Source organism: Oryza glaberrima, chromosome 2, assembly GCF_000147395.1.
Source record: "Oryza glaberrima chromosome 2, OglaRS2, whole genome shotgun sequence".
Lineage (NCBI taxonomy): Eukaryota > Viridiplantae > Streptophyta > Magnoliopsida > Poales > Poaceae > Oryza > Oryza glaberrima.
In genome coordinates this window covers 30,878,685-30,898,605 of record NC_068327.1, presented here as the reverse complement: position 1 = coordinate 30,898,605, position 19,921 = coordinate 30,878,685, and the positions used below count along the sequence as shown (strand labels likewise).

Sequence of the window (19,921 nt, the reverse complement as noted above, 5' to 3'; positions counted from 1 at the left end):
ATTGCGATTCAATTCAATCACTGGTATTACGACTACCTCATGTTTTGAATCAGCTTGGTTTGTATCTTGAGTGAATTTGGCTAGATTTGAGATGGAATTTGGAAGCTGCGGGATACGAGGGAAATGCAGGGGCCTATGCGCAAAAAGCTCAGAGGATTCTTCCCCGGCATTCGCACGACGCCGCGGGCAGCAGGAGACGCTCACGCTGACGCTGCTGCCTGGAATCACGTCTTGCGCACGCGCACGCCCACGCCCACGCCCACGCCCACGCGGACGCAGCGGGTGGTGGGTTATTCGGTGCCCTCCGCCGCCGGCTTCCTCCCCTCCTCCGCTCCTCCCCATCTTCACAAATACCATCCCAACCAGTGATCCAGATCGAGCCAACCACCACCCCCAATCGGATCCCTCACCCGATTGGCCCGGCCAGATCGCCGCCGATCCGACCCCGCGCAACCCTCTCCCGCGGCCGCGAGCGAGGTAAGGAAATCGTTCTTGCCGCTCGCTCCGCCCTCTTCCTGTTCCTGCTGTCCTAGCCGTGCCCGTTCGCCTAATCGTTCTGCGTGATCGGTGGAAGTTCAGGAGTCCGCGTGTTCCGTTCCCTGTTGTTTGTTCCTTGCTTTGGCATGTTCTAATTGATTTGTGGCATTTTTATACTTACTGGATGGAAATAAAACATAGGGTGGTTCTTGATTTGTTGGTATGCTATTGGAGTGCCATGTCGTGCTAAGCGATAAACCAAATCAGATTTAGTATCGAATAAAGAAAACCAGATTTAATATTGATCATCTTATAGCCTTACCAATATGGTATCGTCTCATGTTGCGTTGTCGGTATGGTTGGACCTGTCAACAGCAAACCTTTATCCCTCCTTGTTAAGTGCTTTTATTACAGGGGAAATGGCAATTATGATACTGAGTTTATCTTTTGTTCCATAGCTGGCTGGATTAGCTGCTCTTTTTTTTTTCTGCGCTTGCTGCTTAGAGCATTTGTAACTTGATACACCTTGATTACTTATTGTATGACATAGTTTGTGTGTGTGTGTGTGTGTGTGTGTGTGTGATAGATGATATAAGATGACCGCTATGGAAATTGCATGTTAGATCACATTCTTAAACTTACTTTTGCTTTTAGTTTTTTTGTTCAGTTAAAAGCATGTTGGCATTTCTCAACAAGATTGGTTTGGCGGTTTAGGTGTTCTGTGGAAGATGGACAACTGAGTTTCTTAACATTTTGTTCCTTGCGTTGATAAAAAGGAAAAAAGTTCTCTAGTTGCGCTCCTTATAAAGTTTAGTCATGGAGAATCTCCCATTGTTTGTTGAATGGAGTCTCAACATTTTTCCTCTGTTTAGAGTACATCGTTGAGATCACGCATGAAAAACAGGGTTACAGTTAAAGCATTCCTCATTTGCTGTATTACAAGTACAATGTGTGCTTCCTTAAAATGTTTTTGTTGTTAGTGCCTAATAGTATAAAACTTATATTGCTGAATATTTATTGAGCAGCCTTACTTCTTAAGCCACTTCTTGCTCAATAATGTTTCCCCTCCTCTAATGACAGCAGAACCGAATCCAATATGGCTGCCTTGCCATTAGCCACGGCCGAAGTATGTGATGCAAATGCACATTTGATCATGAATGGTGAGCTTCGTGCTCTCCAGCCCGTCTTCCAAGTCTACGGAAGGCGGCAGGTTTTCGCCGGCCCTATCGTGACGCTGAAGGTCTACGAGGACAATGTTCTTGTTCGCGAGTTCCTGGAGGAGAAGGGCCAAGGCAGGGTTCTCGTGGTCGATGGTGGTGGGAGCCTGCGGTGCGCCATTTTGGGTGGCAACCCTGTGCAGCAGGCGCAGAACAATGGGTGGGCTGGCATCGTCGTCAATGGTTGCATCAGGGACGTGGATGAGATCAATGGCTGCGACATTGGTGTCCGAGCTCTGAACTCGCACCCTATGAAAGCAAACAAGAAGGGCATCGGGGAGAAGCATGTGCCTGTGACCATTGCAGGGACCAGGATTTGCGACGGGGAGTGGCTCTACGCCGATACTGATGGTATTCTCATCTCAAGGACTGAATTGACTGTGTGAATCTCTGTGTGTGTGTGTCTGTACGAGAATTCGGCGCATAAATGGAGTGCTGCTTCTGCCCCTCCTGGTGTATTATCAAAAACTGTAATAACGTACTGTTAAATTAAATGATCACTTGGAATAATTGATGCTCTCTATTTTTTTTTGTAGAAAGTGGTCCTGGTTGACGGTATTTCTCTGTGGGTATACCATGTATTGCATCTATCTTTTTTAAAATGGTTCAAAAGATTAACCGGTTGGAGTGAGGCTGCACAATTAGAGGCGCACGCAGCCGGTATTTGACATCCTGGGACAGCGCAAGTAGCATATAATAGGCTTAGAGAATGTTAGTAGGCTTAGAGGATGTTTAAGTAATAACTAAGGAGGTTTTTAACTGTGTGCCATTAAAAAAGATGACCACTAAAAAGTTTGAGTCTCCCTCTATGCCATCGTTGAACTTTATCGCGCCCTCCACACCATTCCCTCCACACCATTCCGTCGCTATTCTGTTAGGGTCTAACCGTTTGGCAGCTCTGACATGTAGGTCCGGGCAGGAAAAATGTCACTCTTGCCCTTTCAGTCACGGGCCCCATCTGTCATACTCTCTCACCTCTCTCTTCTCCCTCTTCCCCTCTTCCTCTTTCTCACCGCAGTCAAGAGCAGCGGTGGTCGGCAGCCGGCGGCGGGCACGGCGAGGGCGCGGCGGGCTGGTCCGACGTCACCTGCGTCGACGGCGGCGGTGGCAGGGTTGAGCACCGCAGTGGCAGGGTCGAGCTCGCCGGGGAGAAGGCGGCCCCTCGCGCGCCGCGCGTTGTCTCGGCGAGGAGGAGCGGCGGCGGCTCGGCGAGAGGAGCGGCGGCGGCAGCGACGGCGGGGCGCGGGACGGGGGACGCCGCCGCTTTGCCTGAAAGCCGAGGGGAGCGGCCGGCCGGCGCGGCTCGCAACCATCGGCTGCCACAGCTCGAGAGAAAGGAGAGAGAGAGAGAGATCCATGGCTTCCCAGTCCACCCCTTCCCCGGCGGCGGCGGCGGCGGAGGAGGAGGAGGAGGAAGAAGGAGGGGCGCGGCGGCAGTGACGGCGGAGGAGGAGGAAGGAGGGGCGCGGTGGCGGACGGTCGCGCCGAACGGCCAGCCGAGGCGGCGCTGCGCGGTGCGGCCAGGGGCTGACTCAAGGGGGGTCGTCGTCGGGATGCGCCGGCTCCTCGCCGCCATGGGGGCCGCCGAGGAGGCCGCGGCGTCCGCGGCCGTCGCCGTCCCGGCGCTCTTCGTCGGTGGCGCCCCCATCCCGGCTCTCTCTCTCTCTTCTCTCTTCTCTCTCAACACTAAGGGCAACAACGTCATTTGGCTGTGCCATTTGACACCGTTAGGATAAAAACGGACAGAATGGTGTGAAGGGCGCGATAAAGTTCGACAATGGTACAGAGAGAGGCTCAAACTTTTTAGTGGCACAGAGACAGGAGTCATCTTTTTTAATGGCACACAGGTAAAAACCTCATAACTAGGGATCTACCCGAATATGAATTGTTTGGGAGAGGACGAGAACTCTCCATTAGCTTGAATAGCATACAAATGTGATGGTTCAAGCCTTTAAGGCGCCCTATGCCGGAAGTAATGCGTTCAGCGAGCTGGTAATCACTGATGGGACCTTTAGTTGTTGGTAATCACTGACGAAGGAGGTGAAGTGTGAAAGGCCTTCAGCAGATATTATTAATCTTATATTAGCATCATAACTATTACGTCCTGTTTGATGATACTTCTGAACAACAGTTTTTGGAGCGCCAAGTTATTCAAAGAAAAGAAAACAATGGTCCATATTTTGATTCAGGCAACCACAGCGGCAGATGACCACCTCATACATTAGATGTGCGCAATTATAATGGATCAAAGTATTGGAGTATGGACACCAAAAAGAAAATGCTGGCACTCTCATATCACTCAAAACTGTAATACAAAAACCTCTGCTAAATGCACATGTATTGGCGTTTCACGGCCCCTTTGGTTGGAGGGAGTTTTTAAGAGGGATTAGGAGTTTAGAGGGATGAGGTTATTACCTGTTTTGTTTGGTTAAGAGACATGGGAATTTTGGTGTGATGGGGATGGGGAATTGAGAAATGAACTCCCTCATTTTCAATACCTGGGTAGGGGTAGTAATTGGGAGGGAATTCCTCCATTACTTTCCTAAACAAATATCGGTCATCCGTTTTTATTAATGACCTAATCTCCAACTAAACTCCCTTTCAACTTCCACCACCTCTACCAAAAAAGATATTGGGATTAAAAATTAAATTCACATTTTAATCTCACCATCGATTCCCTCGTGTAAACTCCCAATCCCTTTCCTTCAATGTAAGCCAGAAAATATCTCTTCACGTTCAATCACTGATCAACTAAACCACCTCAGGGGTTAATTAAACGGTATTAGAAAGATGAGGAGGGTCTGATACATATGGTTTAATAGTTGAGGGGGTTAAGTAATCAACCAGTGATGGTTGGTGTGTTTATGTAGACTTATTCCATTCTGACGTGCAATCTTTTCGTGCGTTCGAGAAAAAAAATGTAGACTAATTCCATTAAACTCGGTGTATAGTCGAGGGACTCAATATGGACATTTTCGGAGAAGAAACAAACGCCACCGGCCACCAGGACGGCCCACCACCAACGGCGCGCGACCAGTTTACCTGCGCCGCGGCCGCCACAGATTCACACCGCCTCGCCCCAAGCCACACACACACGCAGTCAGGGAGTCCCTTCCGCTCAGCTCGCCCCCATGGCGACCTCGTCGTCGCCGCGCCTGCTCTCCTCCTTCCTCGGCGACCGCCTCCTCTCCGCCAGCGCCAGGCCGCTCCTCCGCGGGGCCGCTCCAGGTAGGCGCCCTTCCCCCATTCTTCTCTCGCAACTCCGCGCGCGCGGCGCGCACTCCCTCCACCTCGCGAATCGCGACTGCCTCCGCTGCCCCAGCGCGTTAGCGGCGGGCAAGAGTTTACTGAGGCTGCTCCGGCTCCGGGTGGGCTCTCTTTTTGCAGGAAGCAGGCGGGCCGCGTATCAGGCGACGAGAACGCTCTGCAACCTGGTGGATATCCTCTTCAACAGGTGAGCCAAGCCGCCTAGGATCACCATTTTCAGCACACACCAGTTTGTTGGGTAATTGCAGCATAATTGCAGCATTTTATTTGCTCTGAAGTGTCCTTCGAATTAGTCCTTCGAATTAATCCATAGTTTATTAGTGGTTGGATAGTTGGTGCTAGTTTTCTTTGAGCAATTAACAATTTAACATATAGTCCCTACTTCCTTGGTGGTGACACTGTGAACAACTAGTCAGATTAATTACCGCACATTGGTGTGGTTGCTGCTATTTTGGGGAGGAACAGAGATCTTGGAAACGCAAATCTCGAAAAAACGCCATGTATATTAGTGCACGTCAACAGAAATTCAGGATCTGATAATATTGATGATTGATCATTTGGTTGTGTGCTGCATATTTTATTAGAATAATCTGTATTGAGTTATTTTGGAAACACTGGGCGCCAGGACCCAACATAAATGCTGGTGAACAGAAAGTTAATTATTTCATTGTAATCTTGCAGAGGTCAGAGTGACAAACCGGAAGATAACCCTAGACGCCTACGGCCTGGGAAAGTATCTCCTCTTCTAAGCGTTCCCAAACATATACAGCGGCCACCATATGTCAATGCTCGTCAAAGACCTGGATTGCACAATGGACCTGAAATACATGATGAGAGAGGGATCGAATGCATGAGGGCTTCTGGAAAGCTTGCTGCACAAGTTTTGAAGTTTGCCGGGACTCTTGTAGAGGTAGTGCTATTATTACTAAAAATTTTATATTCTAACTTTTGAATTGATTGAACATTATTAACATTAGGGAAACTTCATCCCGTTCCGTATTGAAAAAACAGTGTACCTTTTGGGGGAAAATAATTCCTTTGGTAACTGTTAAGGTGCAGGAGAGAAGTAAGTACATTTTTAGACCTATAAAGTATTTCCTGAAGTAGAGGTGCCCGTTTTTCTTAATATTGTACCTGCTTCCTCTGCAGGGGCAATGTCTTCCGAGTGTTTCTTGCTGTGTTGTATGTCTGTAGTACATAAGTAAGCATGTAGTGCTTAACTAAGAAAATTGATATTCTTTTCATCTGATATATGTCTCTGCTTGTTTCTCAGACTTACCATACTCTAGGGATGTATAAGACTCAAGTGTCAAAGACTGATTTGTTCTTATTGACAGCCAGGCATAACAACTGATGAGATTGATAAAGCGGTGCACCAAATGATAGTAGATAATGGAGCATACCCTTCGCCACTTGGTTATTGCGGTTTTCCAAAGAGTGTCTGCACCTCAGTGAATGAGTGCATCTGTCATGGTATACCTGATTCTCGTCCTCTTGAAGTAAGCCATCCAAAATTGGAGATAACACACACATACTGCATACATATAAGAAAGTTACAAATTGACCTCCTTTGTTGCAGGATGGTGACATTATCAACATTGATGTTACTGTTTATCTCAATGTAAGTCAAACATCAATGTGTAGATCACCCAAAACTATTACCCTTAATTGCTTTGATACTGCAGTGCTTCCTTTGCTAACAACAATAAGGGTGAAGGGAAGCAACCGCAGTGCTTATTTAATAGTAGATTGTTATAATATTTTGCTTTTTCTGGTGGATTGTGATGATATTGCTATTTCTGGTCGATTGCGATGATATTCTCGAGGATATTTTCTTTTAGTAGTGGTTTCTTACATGGTCATACACAAACAACTAGCCTTTCCTTTTCTTTTCAGAGAGTGTTTCTATGCATCTCCTCCTTATATTTGCATAAATGTCAAAGTATGACAATGGTGGCTGGACAGCTGGTGATTACTTACCCTTCACTTGGTTTAGGATTTGTGCAACCCATGGTCGAGATAAGGCATGGAATTTTTATGTGTATTCTTAGTCCCATCTGTCTATGTACAGTTATTGATATGGTTACATGTCTACTGTGTGGTTCATTATTAGTATATTGCTTTGACTACAGTCACTTTCTGATTTTTTTTCCCTCCAGTGCATATATATATTGTACTCATGTATTTGGTTCCAGGGTTACCACGGTGATACATCTGCTACATTTCTATGTGGTAATGTTGATGACAAAGCTAAGAAATTAGTTCAGGTGACCTCAAGTTCTCAACAAATGTTTAGTTTTAACAATTAAGCAGTAAAGTACTATACGACTGAAAACCCGTTCTCATGCAGTTTGGAATGTAGTTCATTTCTAACCTATGAAATCTCATAGATGAACAATGCTATACCAAGTTATTTTTTTTAATTCATCCACAAATTCAGGGGCAAAGCTCATGAAAGTTTCAGTCAAAGCAGCTACAGTAATAGATAATCATTGCTTCATGCTCAGAGTTTAGATTTTTTTTTCGTCAAACAGGTAACAAGAGAATGTCTCGACAAGGCTATATCAATCTGCGCCCCTGGGGTGGAGATCAAACGTATTGGTCGAACTATACAGTACGTAAACGAGAAGATGTTCTGTTGATTTTCTATATGAACTGATGCTGAAATATTGGACTTTACATTCCAATTTCTTTTGAGAAAGCTTCTGCAATTAGAATTTAGAAACCAACACCTCTATTTATGTGGTATCTACCACAGAAGCTTCCCTGATAGAATCCAATTTCTTGAATTTTGGTGATGACCAATGTAAGAGTTGCTATTAATTTCTTGTAATCCATTGCATACTTAAAGGATGCATGTATATTATAGTATTATTACATATAAAAATTATTTCCTGGTTAACCATTTTAAGTGTTTCATTGAAATTGACCGATATACAAATGGATTTCCCATGCTAGTTTCCGATGCATTGATACACTGATTTTGCTAGACGATGCATTTTGATGATTAAATTGGACTCCTGTCACCGCTGTAGACTTTCAGTAATGCACCAGTAGGGTATATTGATCCTTGCTTTGAAGTTAACTTGCTGAGGATTTCCGATCTTCATAGGGACCATGCAGATAAATTCAAGTTTGGTGTAGTTCGACAGTTCGTCGGTCATGGGGTTGGACAAGTGTTTCATGCTGAACCTGTGGTGCTTCATTTCCGTGAGTCCTTCACTTTGATGGAACATCTCCTACTCAATTCTATCCATAGTTTTGAGCTTGTAGCATATATTCCAGTCACTTAACAAACCATAAAAGGCTAGAGACCCCTTCAACAGATGATACTTTGTTGTTGCAGTTTGCTCCTCTGTATCAGCTTAGAGACATGATTTGCATGCCATGGACTGATGATGGTTTCGAAATTTGCAGGAAACAATGAATGGGGCCGTATGACATTGAACCAAACATTTACTATAGGTACATGTTTCCAATGTGCACATAGCATGGTTATTATACTGTGACACGTATAATTATAACTACACCTATTCTCCGAAATCTATTGTGCACATAAATTCAAACAATGATACTTAAGCTGAAACTGATGCAACTACTATGCAGGAGTAATTTACCAATTAATTTCTGTTGATTTGCTAGCAAGAAGCCCTGGAACACTTAGAAATGATGATATCATGTCTTAGACTATTGTCTTCTGAAGTTTTTTCGTGAAGCATGTAAAGCTGACAACCTCCCCATTCTTTTTTTTATTAGAGCCCATGCTAACCGTGGGGAGCGTAAATCCAGTTATATGGTCCGATGACTGGACAGCGGTGACTGAAGACGGCAGCTTGTCAGCACAGTTTGAGCACACAATACTGATTACAGAGGATGGCGCGGAGATACTGACGCAGTGTTAAGGGCGGACGAGGATTAGAGGCGAGTAATGACAGTGATTCTATTTCTATAAGTGGCTGGCTGGAGATGGAATCCTACATTTTTTTGGACAAATGATCCAACTTGAAGTTCCAAACCCTAATGTAAACTCATATTACTAAGATAACCTACAAAAATTTTGAGTAAAATTGGTTTTAGAAGTCCATTTGTTGTTTGGTTCCAAAGCAATCAGGTTGTTTGGTGGCTGAAACTTGCAAGTACCGTGGTTGGCTGCTTGGGATTGCCGAAAGGCACGTTTTGCCTCATTTGCTGGCGAAGTACCGCTTTGCTTAATCAACACTTTTCTTCCATCGATTATTAGCTTGATATAATTGGTTGTTTCGTCAATCAAAATTTGAAAGACTGCCTGCCTTGTTCTACTTCCACAGCGACGGCGAGCCCGAAACTCTGTCTCTGCTATACCAGATTTTGTTTATTCCATTCTTTTTCTTACTATATGGATCTGTTTGGTAAAACTCTTAACTTCTAAATTTATCTATAGAAGTTAGGTTTAAAGTGAAGTTGTGGAGCAGTCTAAATCTAATTCCACCTCTTTAGTTTTACCTACTCCACTTTAATTTTAAGTGAAGTTAAAATTGTTTAGCTAGACTCCAACTCTAAAAAAAAAGTAAAGTTGAAATTGAAGTTGTGCCAAACAAACACCCTGAAATGAATCAACCTGCAGTACAATAGAACACTAATTATTTTACTGTCTTATATGCCTACGATGATTCTCTAATCACAACTGCTTTAGGCTAACTTTAAGATTATATATAAACTAATCTGTTCGGTATAATCCCTCGCCGACCACGGCAAAATCGTCCAACCGGTCACACCAGCGCGACCTACACGCAATCGGTGGGCCCCCCTTCATTCCACTGACATTGGGACCCACGATTGTGGTCCCCATATGTCAGTGATGTGGGAGGCCTTTGAAGAAGTCGTGGGGGTTGAGTTGATTCGCCCTACCGGCCCAACCGCTCCCAAATTCCCTCTGCACAGCACTTCCATATGCGGAAAAAGGGAAGACCCCCTCGCGCAGAAACGAAAGCGGAGGCGTCCCCGGATTCCAGAAGCTTCTAGTAGCACAGTAGTAGCAGCCGCCGCCCTCGACGCGCGTCTGCTCGGGGTGCTCGCGGGAGGGGAGATCGAGGCGAGGGAGCTCGGGGGATCGATCGACGGGAGACCGTTGGAGCAGCAGAGCGCAATGCCGAGTGGGAGGCGGTAGGGATGGCGGCGGCGGCGGCGGCGGCGGAGGCGGGAGTATGGCGAGGGGCGTAGCGCGCGCGGCGTCGTTCGGTGGCCGCGCCGCGACCGCGAGGTGGTGCTCGTACCGGCGCATCACGGTAGCCGTCTGCCTCGGGAACCTCGTCGCCGCGCTCCTCGTGCTCCGCTCCCTCACCTCCCTCGCCCCCACACCGCCCAAACGTGAGCTGAATCTCGCGTCGCCATCTCTGCACCTTGGTCCTTGGGTTTATTCGATCTGATTCGTGCGTTGTATCGAACTCTTGTTTCTAGGTGAGGAAGTGGTGGAGTATACGGAGGAGCAGATTAGGAAGGCGGAGGAGTCGATCCGGATTCGCTGCGAGGCGGAGCCCGTCGAGCTTGTCGAGGCGGTATTAACCAGAAATCTTGTTGTAAAATATTTTCACAATACTTGTGATCTAATCGACTAATCCTCGAAAGCTTTTGGTGCCAAAGGTGAAGAATCTGCGGAAGATTTTCAGGCGGGAGGAGAAGAGGCGGAAGGAGTTGCCACTGGAGTTGAAGCAGAAGGTCTCGTATGAGATTGTGCAGCTCCTGCTCGATTTGGGGGATAACAGCAGTTTCGCTCAGCAACGAGGTATTCTCACATTCTCGTATCTGGTTGGTTTCAAATCAGGAAATAGTACACTGTTTTATGTACAACGGAATGGCATGTTAGATTCGGAATTTGAATACCCTTTTCTTAGTACGTGTGGCGTTATTTGGAATCATGTGTTAATCTTATCTAGTTTTTGTCTGGCAAGTTGACTTGCAATGTGGGCCTATTTCAGTATTTTATAATCACTTCATTTGAGGTACTCAGGAGGGCTGAACAGGATGTTACTTCTTTATTTGTGATCCTGTGCACTCATCAGTTCATCTGCTCTCTTGCAAGTGTCATCTTATTTAGTTGCATTTTCTCAATCCACATGTTATAAAATAAACTTTTTTGCACGTGATTTTCCCATGGTGTATCAACACAAAAGTGGTTCCAGCTACCTTGATAGGCTCAGTGACGCATTCAACACATTATGTATGAGTTGACCTATTTGACGCAAGAAAAGAAAGAGATATTACCGATTTCTATTTGACGCAGTAATGTGGAATGCAGATGGTTAGGAGTGATGGATAAGTCTTTGTGGTCCTTGGTCCTGATTTCTTCTTTTTGCTTTTGGGTAGTTTCACCTTTTTCAGGACATCATCTACTCCTTTAGCATATTTTCAGTTGCTAGGACAGCTGCGGTTAGTAGGACAGCAGCAATTAGCATCTCCTTTATGCCTCTTTTATGTTTTATTCAGTTTGGATGCCCTCTAGGACAGCATCCTATTCAAATTTCGAATTTTTAGACTAGGAGGGTGCAGCAATAGGCTTGCAGCCAGCTATGGTTATATATATGTATCCAACCTCCCTCGGGAAGGTATGGCTTTGTGTTTTGTGAATGAAGAAAACCAGAAAATTGCCCCATCTCAAGTGCCATCCTCTTCTCAATGAGAGTAACCATTGAAGTTCTAACATCTGCACACTTTCCTGTAGGCTAAACATCTCTTGTTCCACCACTTCCCAAGCTCGGTTGAGCTCTCAGCCAGTAGCAGCAGCACCGACTGCTCCTCCTTCCCCTTTCCCTTCCCCCTCTCCACGCAGCAGCCCCCCGGAGGTCCCCCAGCAGGACGCCGAGCTCGCCGCAGCAGAAGAGCGCAGGCGAGCAACAGCTCAGACCGCTGCAGCAGCAGCGAGGGCGGCAGACTGGCGGCAGCGGAGTTGGCAGCAGCCAGGGCGGAGGCGGAAGCAGAGGCGGCGGAAGATGCGGCACGTGCGGCGGAGGTAGAGGATGAGACCTTGTGCAGCAGCATCAACGGCTCCATCGCCGGCGACATCACCGCCGACAGGGAGCTTGAGGAGCTGGCAAGAGGAAAGGCACGGGAACGGGCAGAGCGGTGGGCAGCAGCCCACCTCCACGGCGGCGGCGGCGGCCAAAGGGACCGCGCGCCCGCTGACGGGAACCCAAACGGGCGCGGGCGTGTCGGCGGCAGCACGGAGCCCGCACGCGGCCCTCGCAGGCAGCGCGACTCTCTCTCCCCTGACCGGCGCCATGGCCACCACGGCGTCCAGACGGTGGTCAGGGACTTTGGTCCTGGCGGTGGGTGGCCTACCCTCACCAAAACCAACTACATCGAGTGGGCCGCGGTGATGAGGGTGAGGCTCCAGGTGCGGCACATGTGGGAGGCAGTCCGATACGGCGACGTCGACTACGACGAGGATCGGCGGGCACTGGATGCCCTCATCGCTGCAGTCCCGCCCGAGATGCAGTTCTCGCTTTCCCAGAAGCGGACTACCAAGGAGGCCTGGGACGCCATCGCTGCGGCACGCATCGGCAGTGACCGTGCCCGCAAGTCCACACTGCAGGCACTCCGCAAGGAGTGGGAGAACTTGGCCTTCAAGCCAGGTTAGGATGTTGATGACTTTGCCCTCCGTCTCAACACTCTCTTGCAGAAGATGGTGCAGTACGGCGACAACACCTACGACGAGGAGAGAGCTGTCGAGAAGCTCTTCCGCTGCGTTCTAGAGAAGTACAGGCAGATCGCTCGCTCGATCGAGTCTCTGCTGGACCTCTCCACGATGTCGATCAAGGAGGCGTTAGGTCGCCTCAAGGTCGTCGACGGTGATGAGCCACAGCCTTTCTCGGGGCCTATCACCATTGGCGGGAAGCTCCATCTCACTCGGGAGCAGTGGGAGGCCTCTCAGGGTGACGGGAGGAAGGGGGAGTCATCTTCCCCGACAGGCGGCCGTAAGCCGCGCAAGGCGCGGGGAGGTGTCCAGCTACGGTGGGCGCAAAGACGTGCCGAGGGTGGCGCCCGTAGAGGCACCCAAGGCGGTGCCACCGGCAACCACAAGCCGGCACGAGATGACGCCTGCCGCAACTGTGGCAAGATTGGCCGTTGGGCCAAAGACTGTCGACAGCCACGACGCGGCCAGGCCCACGTCGCACGGGTGGAGGAGGAAGAGCCGGCTCTACTCCTGGCTCACGCAAGCATCGAGCTACCTCCAACGGCACCGGCCGCAGCGGTTTTTCTCCACCTTGATGAGCCGAAGGTACTCGTCTCCCTCTGCAACGGCTCCAGCAACGACAAGGCTGATGGGTGGTACCTCGACACCGGCGCCACCCATCACATGACCGGCCGACGGGAGTTCTTCACCGAGTTCGACTCCAGCGTTCGAGGCTCCGTTACGTTTGGGGACGCCTCCGGCGTGGAGATCAAGGGCGTTGGCTCCGTCACCTTCACCGCCAAGTCCGGTGAGCACAGGTTGCTCACCGGAGTCTACTACATCCCCGCATTGAGGAATTCTATCATCAGCGTGGGACAGCTGGATGAGAACGGCTCACGCGTGTTGGTCGAGGACGGTCTCATGAGGATTTGGGATCGCCGTCATCGCCTTCTTGCCAAGGTAACCAGAGGCACTAATCGACTCTACATCCTCAACGCGCAGGTCGCACAACCAGTTTGCCTCGCCGCTCGTCGGACGATGAGGCGTGGCAGTGGCACGAGCGCTTCGGGCACCTCCACTTCGAGGCCCTGAAGCGGCTCAGTGCCAAGGAGATGGTGCGAGGCATGCCGTGCCTTGACCACGTGGAGCAACTCTGCGACGTCTGCGTGGTAACGAAGCAACGGCGACTCCCCTTTTCCCAGCAGACGAGCTTCCGAGCCAAGGAGCGGCTCGAGCTCGTGCACGGGGACTTGTGTGGCCCAGTGACACCGGCCACACCAGGAGGACGACGTTACTTCCTGCTGCTCGTCGACGACCTCTCCCACTACATGTGGGTGATGGTCCTCGGCAACAAGGGAGAGGCTGCGGACGCCATCAGGCACGCGCAGGCTGCTGCAGAGGCGGAGTGTGGCCGCAAGCTGCGCGTGCTGCGCACCAACAACGGCGGCGAATTCACGGCGGCTGAATTTGCGTCGTACTGCGCTGATGAGGGCATTCAGCGCCACTACACCGCGCCGTACAGCCCGCAGCAGAACGACGTCGTCGAGCGGCGCAACCAGACGGTGGTGGGGATGGCTTGGGCTCTCCTCAAGCAGAGGGGGATGCCGGCCATCTTCTGGGGGGAGGCGGTGGTGACGGCTGTCTACATCCTCAACCGCTCGCCTACCAAGGCCCTCGATGGCAGGACACCGTACGAGGCTTGGCATGGGCGCAAGCCGGTGGTCTCCCACCTGCGGGTCTTCGGCTGCCTCGCGTTCGCCAAGGAGCTTGGCCACATCGGCAAGCTCGACGACAGGAGCATCCTAGGGGTGTTCATCGGCTACGCGGAGGGCTCGAAGGCCTACCGCATCCTCGACCCGGAGACACATCGTGTGTGCACAGCGCGCGACGTAGTGTTCGACGAAGGGCGAGGGTGGGTATGGGACAAGGCGGTGGACGATGGTTCGACTCCGACGTACGACGACTTCACCATCGAGTACGTCCACTTCGAGGGAGCTGGGGGAGTAGGCAGCTCTTCTTCACCGAGCGTGTCTACCCTAGTCCCCAAGCCTCCACCGACTCCGACATCAACATATCCTCGGGCCACGACTTCGACTACGACGAGCTCTTCGCCGACACCACCCCAGCCGGTGACCCCACGCGCTCCAGCACCAACAGCCACTCCTCCAGGCACGTCTACTCCGACACCAGCTCGTGTTGAGTGCAGCCCGGTGGAGTTCGCTACTCCGCTCTCCCACGACGGGGAGCGCATCGACGCGTACCTCGACGGCGAGCAGCTACGGTACCGTACGATGGAGGATCTTCTCGGCGACCAGCCAGTGCCGGGACTGGTGCCTCGCGACCTGGAGGCGCAGTTGCACCTTGCGTGCGACGACGGTGAGCCTCGGTCTTTCGCAGAGGCCGAGAAACACGCGGCATGGCGTGTTGCGATGCAGTCGGAGATGGACGCGGTTCAGGAGAACCGCACCTGGGAGCTTGTTGACCTCCCTCGTGGTCACCGCACGATCACCCTTAAGTGGGTGTTCAAGCTGAAGAGGGATGAAGCCGGAGCCATCGTCAAGCACAAGGCTCGCTTGGTGACACGCGGTTTCGTGCAGCAGGAGGGGATCGACTACGACGATGCCTTCGGTCCCGTGGCACGGATGGAGTCCGTGCGACTCCTTGCGCTGGCTGCTCAGGAAGGCTGGGGCGTCCATCACATGGACGTCAAGTCGGCGTTTCTGAACGGCGACTTGAAGGAGGAGGTCTACGTGCACCAGCCGCCGGGATTTGTGATCCCTGGCAAGGAGGGCAAGGTGCTACGCCTGCACAAGGCCCTCTATGGCTTGCGGCAGGCACCGAGGGCGTGGAATGCCAAGTTGGATTCCACGCTCAAGGGGATGGGCTTCAAGCAAAGCCCGCACGAGGCGGCCATCTACCGGCGGGGCAATGGAGGAAATGCCTTGCTGGTGGGTGTCTACGTCGATGACTTGGTGATCACCGGCACCAAGGATGCGGAGGTCGCGGCGTTCAAGGAGGAAATGAAGGCCACCTTCCAGATGAGTGATATGGGGCCTCTCTCCTTCTACCTGGGGATCGAGGTGCACCAGGACGACTCCGGGATCACGCTTTGACAGAGCGCCTACGCCAAGCGCGTCGTTGAGCTGGCTGGGCTCACCGATTGCAACCCAGCTCTCACTCCGATGGAGGAGAGACTGAAGCTGAGCCGCGATAGCACGACGGAGGAAGTGGATGCTACACAGTACCGGCGTCTTGTGGGGAGCCTTCGCTACCTCACCCACACACGGCTGGACTTGGCCTTCTCCGTCGGCTACGTCAGTCGGTTCATGCAGCGACCGACGACGGAGCACCAGCAGGCTGTGAAGAGGATCATCCGCTACGTTGCGGGGACTCTCGACCACGGTCTCTACTACCCGAGGTGTCCTGGCAAGGCACACTTCGTCGGGTACAGCGACAGCGACCACGCCGGCGACATCGACACCAGCAAGAGCACGAGCGGGATTCTCTTCTTCCTCGGCGAGTGCCTCGTTAGCTAGCAGTCGGTCAAGCAGCAGGTGGTGGCCCTGTCCAGCTGCGAGGCCGAGTACATGGCGGCCTCCGCCGCTTCGACCCAGGCGCTCTGGCTTGCTCGACTGCTTAGTGATCTCCTCGGCAGAGACACTGGAGCGGTGGAGCTCAGGGTGGATAGCAAGTCCGCTCTGGCCTTGGCAAAGAACCCCGTTTTTCACGAACGGAGCAAGCACATCCGGGTGAGGTACCACTTCATCCGAAGCTACTTGGAGGAAGGGAGCATCAAGGCGAGCTACATCAACACCAAGGACCAGCTTGCGGACTTGCTCACCAAGCCTCTTGGGAGGATCAAGTTCCTCGAGCTCTGTTCTAGGATCGGGATGGCCCAACTTCCCCACAAGACGACGCACAAGACTTAGGGGGAGAATGATGGATAAGTCTTTGTGGTCCTTGGTCCTGATTTCTTCTTTTTGCTTTTGGGTAGTTTCACCTTTTTCAGGACAGCATCTACTCCTTTAGCATATTTTTAGTTGCTAGGACAGTTGCGGTTAGTAGGACAGCAACAATTAGCATCTCCTTTATGCCTCCTTTATGCTTTATTCAGTTTGGATGCCTTCTAGGACAGCATCCCATTCAAATTTCGAATTTTTAGACTAGGAGGGTGCAGCAATAGGCTTGCAGCCAGCTATGGTTATATATATGTATCCAACCTCCCTCGGGAAGGTATGGCTTTGTGTTTTGTGAATGAAGAAAACCAGAAAATTGCCCCATCTCGAGTGCCATCCTCTTCTCAATGAGAGTAACCATTGAAGTTCTAACAAGGAGAGGGCTCTGGTGTATTGCACGATAATACCGACTATTATAACAGTTTGCCATAATTTATTTTCCTAATATTTCCTACAAGTTCCAAAGCTAACAGTATCACAGCAGAACTGAACCTCGTTTTTGGTTTGCATTCCAATTGTTTTGCTTCTTGCCACAACATGCAAGATACATATTTCTATACTAACTTATTAAGTAGCCTTCTACAAATTATTAAGATATTTTCTTGATTTTTCATATTGGAGTACCTACATCTATTTTTTCCTAATACATAACAGAAGCAGTGGAATCATGGCGTTTCGAGAAGTTAAAAGATATAAAAAGTGCATCTATTCAGAACTCAACAAAGTTAGACCTCTCCAACGAGGAAGCAAGTACGTGGGCTTTTCTATCGAATCTACTATTCTGTGTGCTCGTATTCTTTTCTGATTAGTGATGCTAGGCCTTTGGCTATATACACTGAATTTCAATATTTTCCTGTAGGAACCTTAAAGCGAGCACTACAGTTCAACTGGCATGTGCTGCTGGAAGACATTGGTCTTTGGATACCATCAGAAGTCTCACACACTGAACATGATGACAAACCTGAGAATGAACCAGAAGGTCTCTTTTTTGTGTTTATTTATGAAGTTCAGAGCATTCATGGCCTCAGTTCAAACAATTGTGTCCTTTTTACCTTTGTAGTTGTAGTTATAGACTATATTTTGAAGTTCTCAAAATGAGATTTTAGTTTCCAACCTATGTTAATTGTTGCAGAAGAAGAGATAATAGCTGGTCCACCTTTGCCCTCACAATGCAATGCTGAGCTACATACTGATTACGATGGTGCTGCTGTTAGATGGGGCTTAACACACCCCAAAGAATCTGCTGCCGATTGCTGTCAAGCATGTCTAGACCAGGCTAAGAATGCCAGGCCAGGTGAACTAAGGTGTAATATATGGGTTTATTGCCCATCAGAGTTTGGATGTTTCTCTCCAGATAAATATGAGCATAAACATCAGGAGTGCTGGTTGAAACAGGTATACTCAGTTTTGTTCTATATTTATGCACCAACCATTGAAATTACAGCCCTTAATATTTGCATCTTTATTGTTTTCAGTTTAAATGAGTGTTAGAACCCCAGTTTTTTTTATGCATTTTACATGTGCACGAGATGGCTTGCTGTTTAGTTACTATATAGAAATGATTTGGAAAATATTTATGCCTTAAGCACGGCCCTTTGATTACCATTTAGTAGTAGTAAAGGATTTGAATGGCAGAAGTCAGATACAAGGTGGTGCTGGTGTTCATATTGCTATTCTGCAAGTCTGTATGCTTGTGCATTTGTCATATTATGGATTTGTTCACTGATCTGCACCAGCCTTATGTTTGATGCTTTACAAAAAAATATTGAGATTTAATTTGCCGCAAAAAAATAATTTAATATGAGCTAGTATCAAATTATCCTGCATAATTCTGACCCATGTACTGTTTTGAAGGAGTTGGTTGCTCATTGCACTTGTTAGTCTTCAGAAATCCAAGTTTGTAATGAATTTTATGTGTTTCTTCGCCATAGGTTTGTTTTGTAAGCTAAAATACTTAATGAAACACCTGGGCATTGTTTACTGTAGTGTCTGAGAGTGTCATGAAATGGTTTATTTCTTCTCTTATGATGGTTCAATGCTTGCAGGCTGACCACCCTAAACTCAACTTCAAAGACAAGTATTCCGAGTCATACAGAGATTCTCATCCCACTGCCCCTGTCGTTGTGCCCTGGATGTCAGGTGTCATCAGCGCATGAGCTGTTAGTCCCCACAGGCTCATCTGAGATTGGGAGATTTGTACCGATGAAAAACTTAACCAAAGCAACTTCATATACCGATTCTTCCTCGTTTTTTTTTTCTTTTGCCATGATACGTTTCTCTTTCTCTTGTCTTGGGTATATACGAATATGATGTAAACCTTAGATTAGTCGTTCTGATAGCAAAAGGTTCATATGAGGGAGGCTTATTTTGTGGCCAAGGGAATGTGAGTAGACTGATTAAATACAATGGTTCCATCAAGAGAAATGGATGGTGCTCTTGCACATTTTCCGCTCCAATTCTTTTGTCTCTGATCACGAACTTTCCTAAAGCACCATTCGGATTACTAATCCAAAACGGACTTAATCTATTTCCATATAGTAACTTCGTCTCATATTATGTTTTTTTTTTTGGTCGTGAGTTAAAACTTCTCTAACTTAAACCGAGTTTGTACACTTTATAGGTCTCAGGAAATAAGTTTATACACTTTATATGTTATCACGGAAGCGCTCATAGGTTTACACCTCTGTTTCATATTGTAGGCTATTTTTTGTTTTGTCATGAGTTAAAACTTATCTAACTTTATCTACTTTATACGCTTCATAAGGCATCAGGGTTGTGCTTATAAGGCAAGGTGTACGTGTGTTCGTAGGGTTGTGTTATAAACGTCTGCACTTATACTGTGTTTTTTTAAAAAAAAAACTGTTGGTAAAACTAAAATGACTTAACGGACTAAGGCTGAGTTTAGCTCTAAACTTTTTCTTCAAACTTTTAACTTTTTTATCGCATCAAAACTTTTCTACACACATAAAGTTCCAACTTTTTCGTTACATTATTCCAATTTTAACCAAATTTCTAATTTTAGCGCGAAAACCCACCATATAGTAACCACCCAGAAATCAAAATCGAATGAGAAACACGGCAACACGCAACAAGTGGGACACGTCCACACGGACGGTAGGCCGGTTCTGAATTTCTGATTTCTGCACTACTCCGTGTTCTTTCCAAAGTCCCCTAAAGCTGTGTTTGAGGGAAAGGGGATTGAGAAGATTCGGAAACGATGTGAGCCATTAGCGCATGATTAATTGAGTTTAACTATTTAAAACTTTAAAAATAGATTAATATGGTTTTTTAAAGCAATTTTTATATAATTTTTTTTAAAAAAAACGCACCGTTTAGTAGTTTGAAAAGCGTGCACG

At 48.5% G+C, this 19,921-nt stretch overlaps 3 protein-coding genes across 6 annotated transcripts; all 3 read left to right on the top strand.

The window, feature by feature from the left end:
* Positions 1–53: 53 nt before the first annotated feature.
* Positions 54–2,215, top strand: LOC127761072 (putative 4-hydroxy-4-methyl-2-oxoglutarate aldolase 2). Of its 2 annotated transcripts, none has more exons than XM_052285288.1 (2): positions 54–477; positions 1,558–2,215. In XM_052285288.1, exons 1-2 carry the CDS (start codon positions 92–94, stop codon positions 2,078–2,080), a joined length of 909 nt encoding a protein of 302 aa, XP_052141248.1. In that variant the 5' UTR covers positions 54–91; the 3' UTR covers positions 2,081–2,215. The 2 variants fall into 2 exon arrangements, with proteins under 2 accessions (XP_052141248.1, XP_052141249.1); XM_052285289.1 differs by having other exon boundaries at positions 79–477; positions 1,561–2,215.
* A 2,551-nt stretch (positions 2,216–4,766) lies between these two features.
* LOC127761138 (methionine aminopeptidase 1D, chloroplastic/mitochondrial) lies at positions 4,767–9,043 on the top strand. Of its 2 annotated transcripts, XM_052285368.1 has the most exons (11): positions 4,767–4,922; positions 5,082–5,148; positions 5,643–5,871; positions 6,299–6,460; positions 6,541–6,582; positions 6,858–6,929; positions 7,157–7,228; positions 7,496–7,575; positions 8,074–8,171; positions 8,379–8,426; positions 8,718–9,043. In XM_052285368.1, exons 1-11 carry the CDS (start codon positions 4,826–4,828, stop codon positions 8,861–8,863), a joined length of 1,113 nt encoding a protein of 370 aa, XP_052141328.1. In that variant the 5' UTR covers positions 4,767–4,825; the 3' UTR covers positions 8,864–9,043. The 2 variants fall into 2 exon arrangements, with proteins under 2 accessions (XP_052141328.1, XP_052141329.1); XM_052285369.1 differs by lacking the exon at positions 6,858–6,929.
* Positions 9,044–9,859: 816 nt separating this feature from the next.
* On the top strand, positions 9,860–19,046 carry LOC127763229 (uncharacterized). Of its 2 annotated transcripts, XM_052287871.1 has the most exons (7): positions 9,860–10,307; positions 10,398–10,495; positions 10,581–10,722; positions 17,220–17,315; positions 17,425–17,544; positions 17,698–17,960; positions 18,611–19,043. In XM_052287871.1, the coding sequence occupies exons 1-7, from the start codon at positions 10,145–10,147 to the stop codon at positions 18,719–18,721; spliced, it is 993 nt and encodes a 330-aa protein (XP_052143831.1). In that variant the 5' UTR covers positions 9,860–10,144; the 3' UTR covers positions 18,722–19,043. The 2 variants fall into 2 exon arrangements, with proteins under 2 accessions (XP_052143831.1, XP_052143832.1); XM_052287872.1 differs by lacking the exon at positions 17,220–17,315 and having other exon boundaries at positions 18,611–19,046.
* Positions 19,047–19,921: the final 875 nt, after the last annotated feature.

Bases quoted from the DNA above. Each gene is read 5' to 3' on its own strand.
- LOC127761072 (XM_052285288.1), top strand. From the start codon at position 92: ATGGAATTTGGAAGCTGCGGGATACGAGGGAAATGCAGGGGCCTATGC. The intron at 478-1,557 runs GTAAGGAAATCG...CTCTAATGACAG, and splicing joins CTCCCGCGGCCGCGAGCGAG to CAGAACCGAATCCAATATGG.
- LOC127761138 (XM_052285368.1), top strand. From the start codon at position 4,826: ATGGCGACCTCGTCGTCGCCGCGCCTGCTCTCCTCCTTCCTCGGCGAC. The intron at 6,930-7,156 runs GTGATTACTTAC...ATTTGGTTCCAG, and splicing joins CAATGGTGGCTGGACAGCTG to GGTTACCACGGTGATACATC. The intron at 8,427-8,717 runs GTACATGTTTCC...TTTTTTTATTAG, and splicing joins GAACCAAACATTTACTATAG to AGCCCATGCTAACCGTGGGG.
- LOC127763229 (XM_052287871.1), top strand. From the start codon at position 10,145: ATGGCGAGGGGCGTAGCGCGCGCGGCGTCGTTCGGTGGCCGCGCCGCG. The intron at 10,496-10,580 runs GTATTAACCAGA...TTGGTGCCAAAG, and splicing joins CCGTCGAGCTTGTCGAGGCG to GTGAAGAATCTGCGGAAGAT. The intron at 17,545-17,697 runs GTCTCTTTTTTG...TAATTGTTGCAG, and splicing joins ACCTGAGAATGAACCAGAAG to AAGAAGAGATAATAGCTGGT.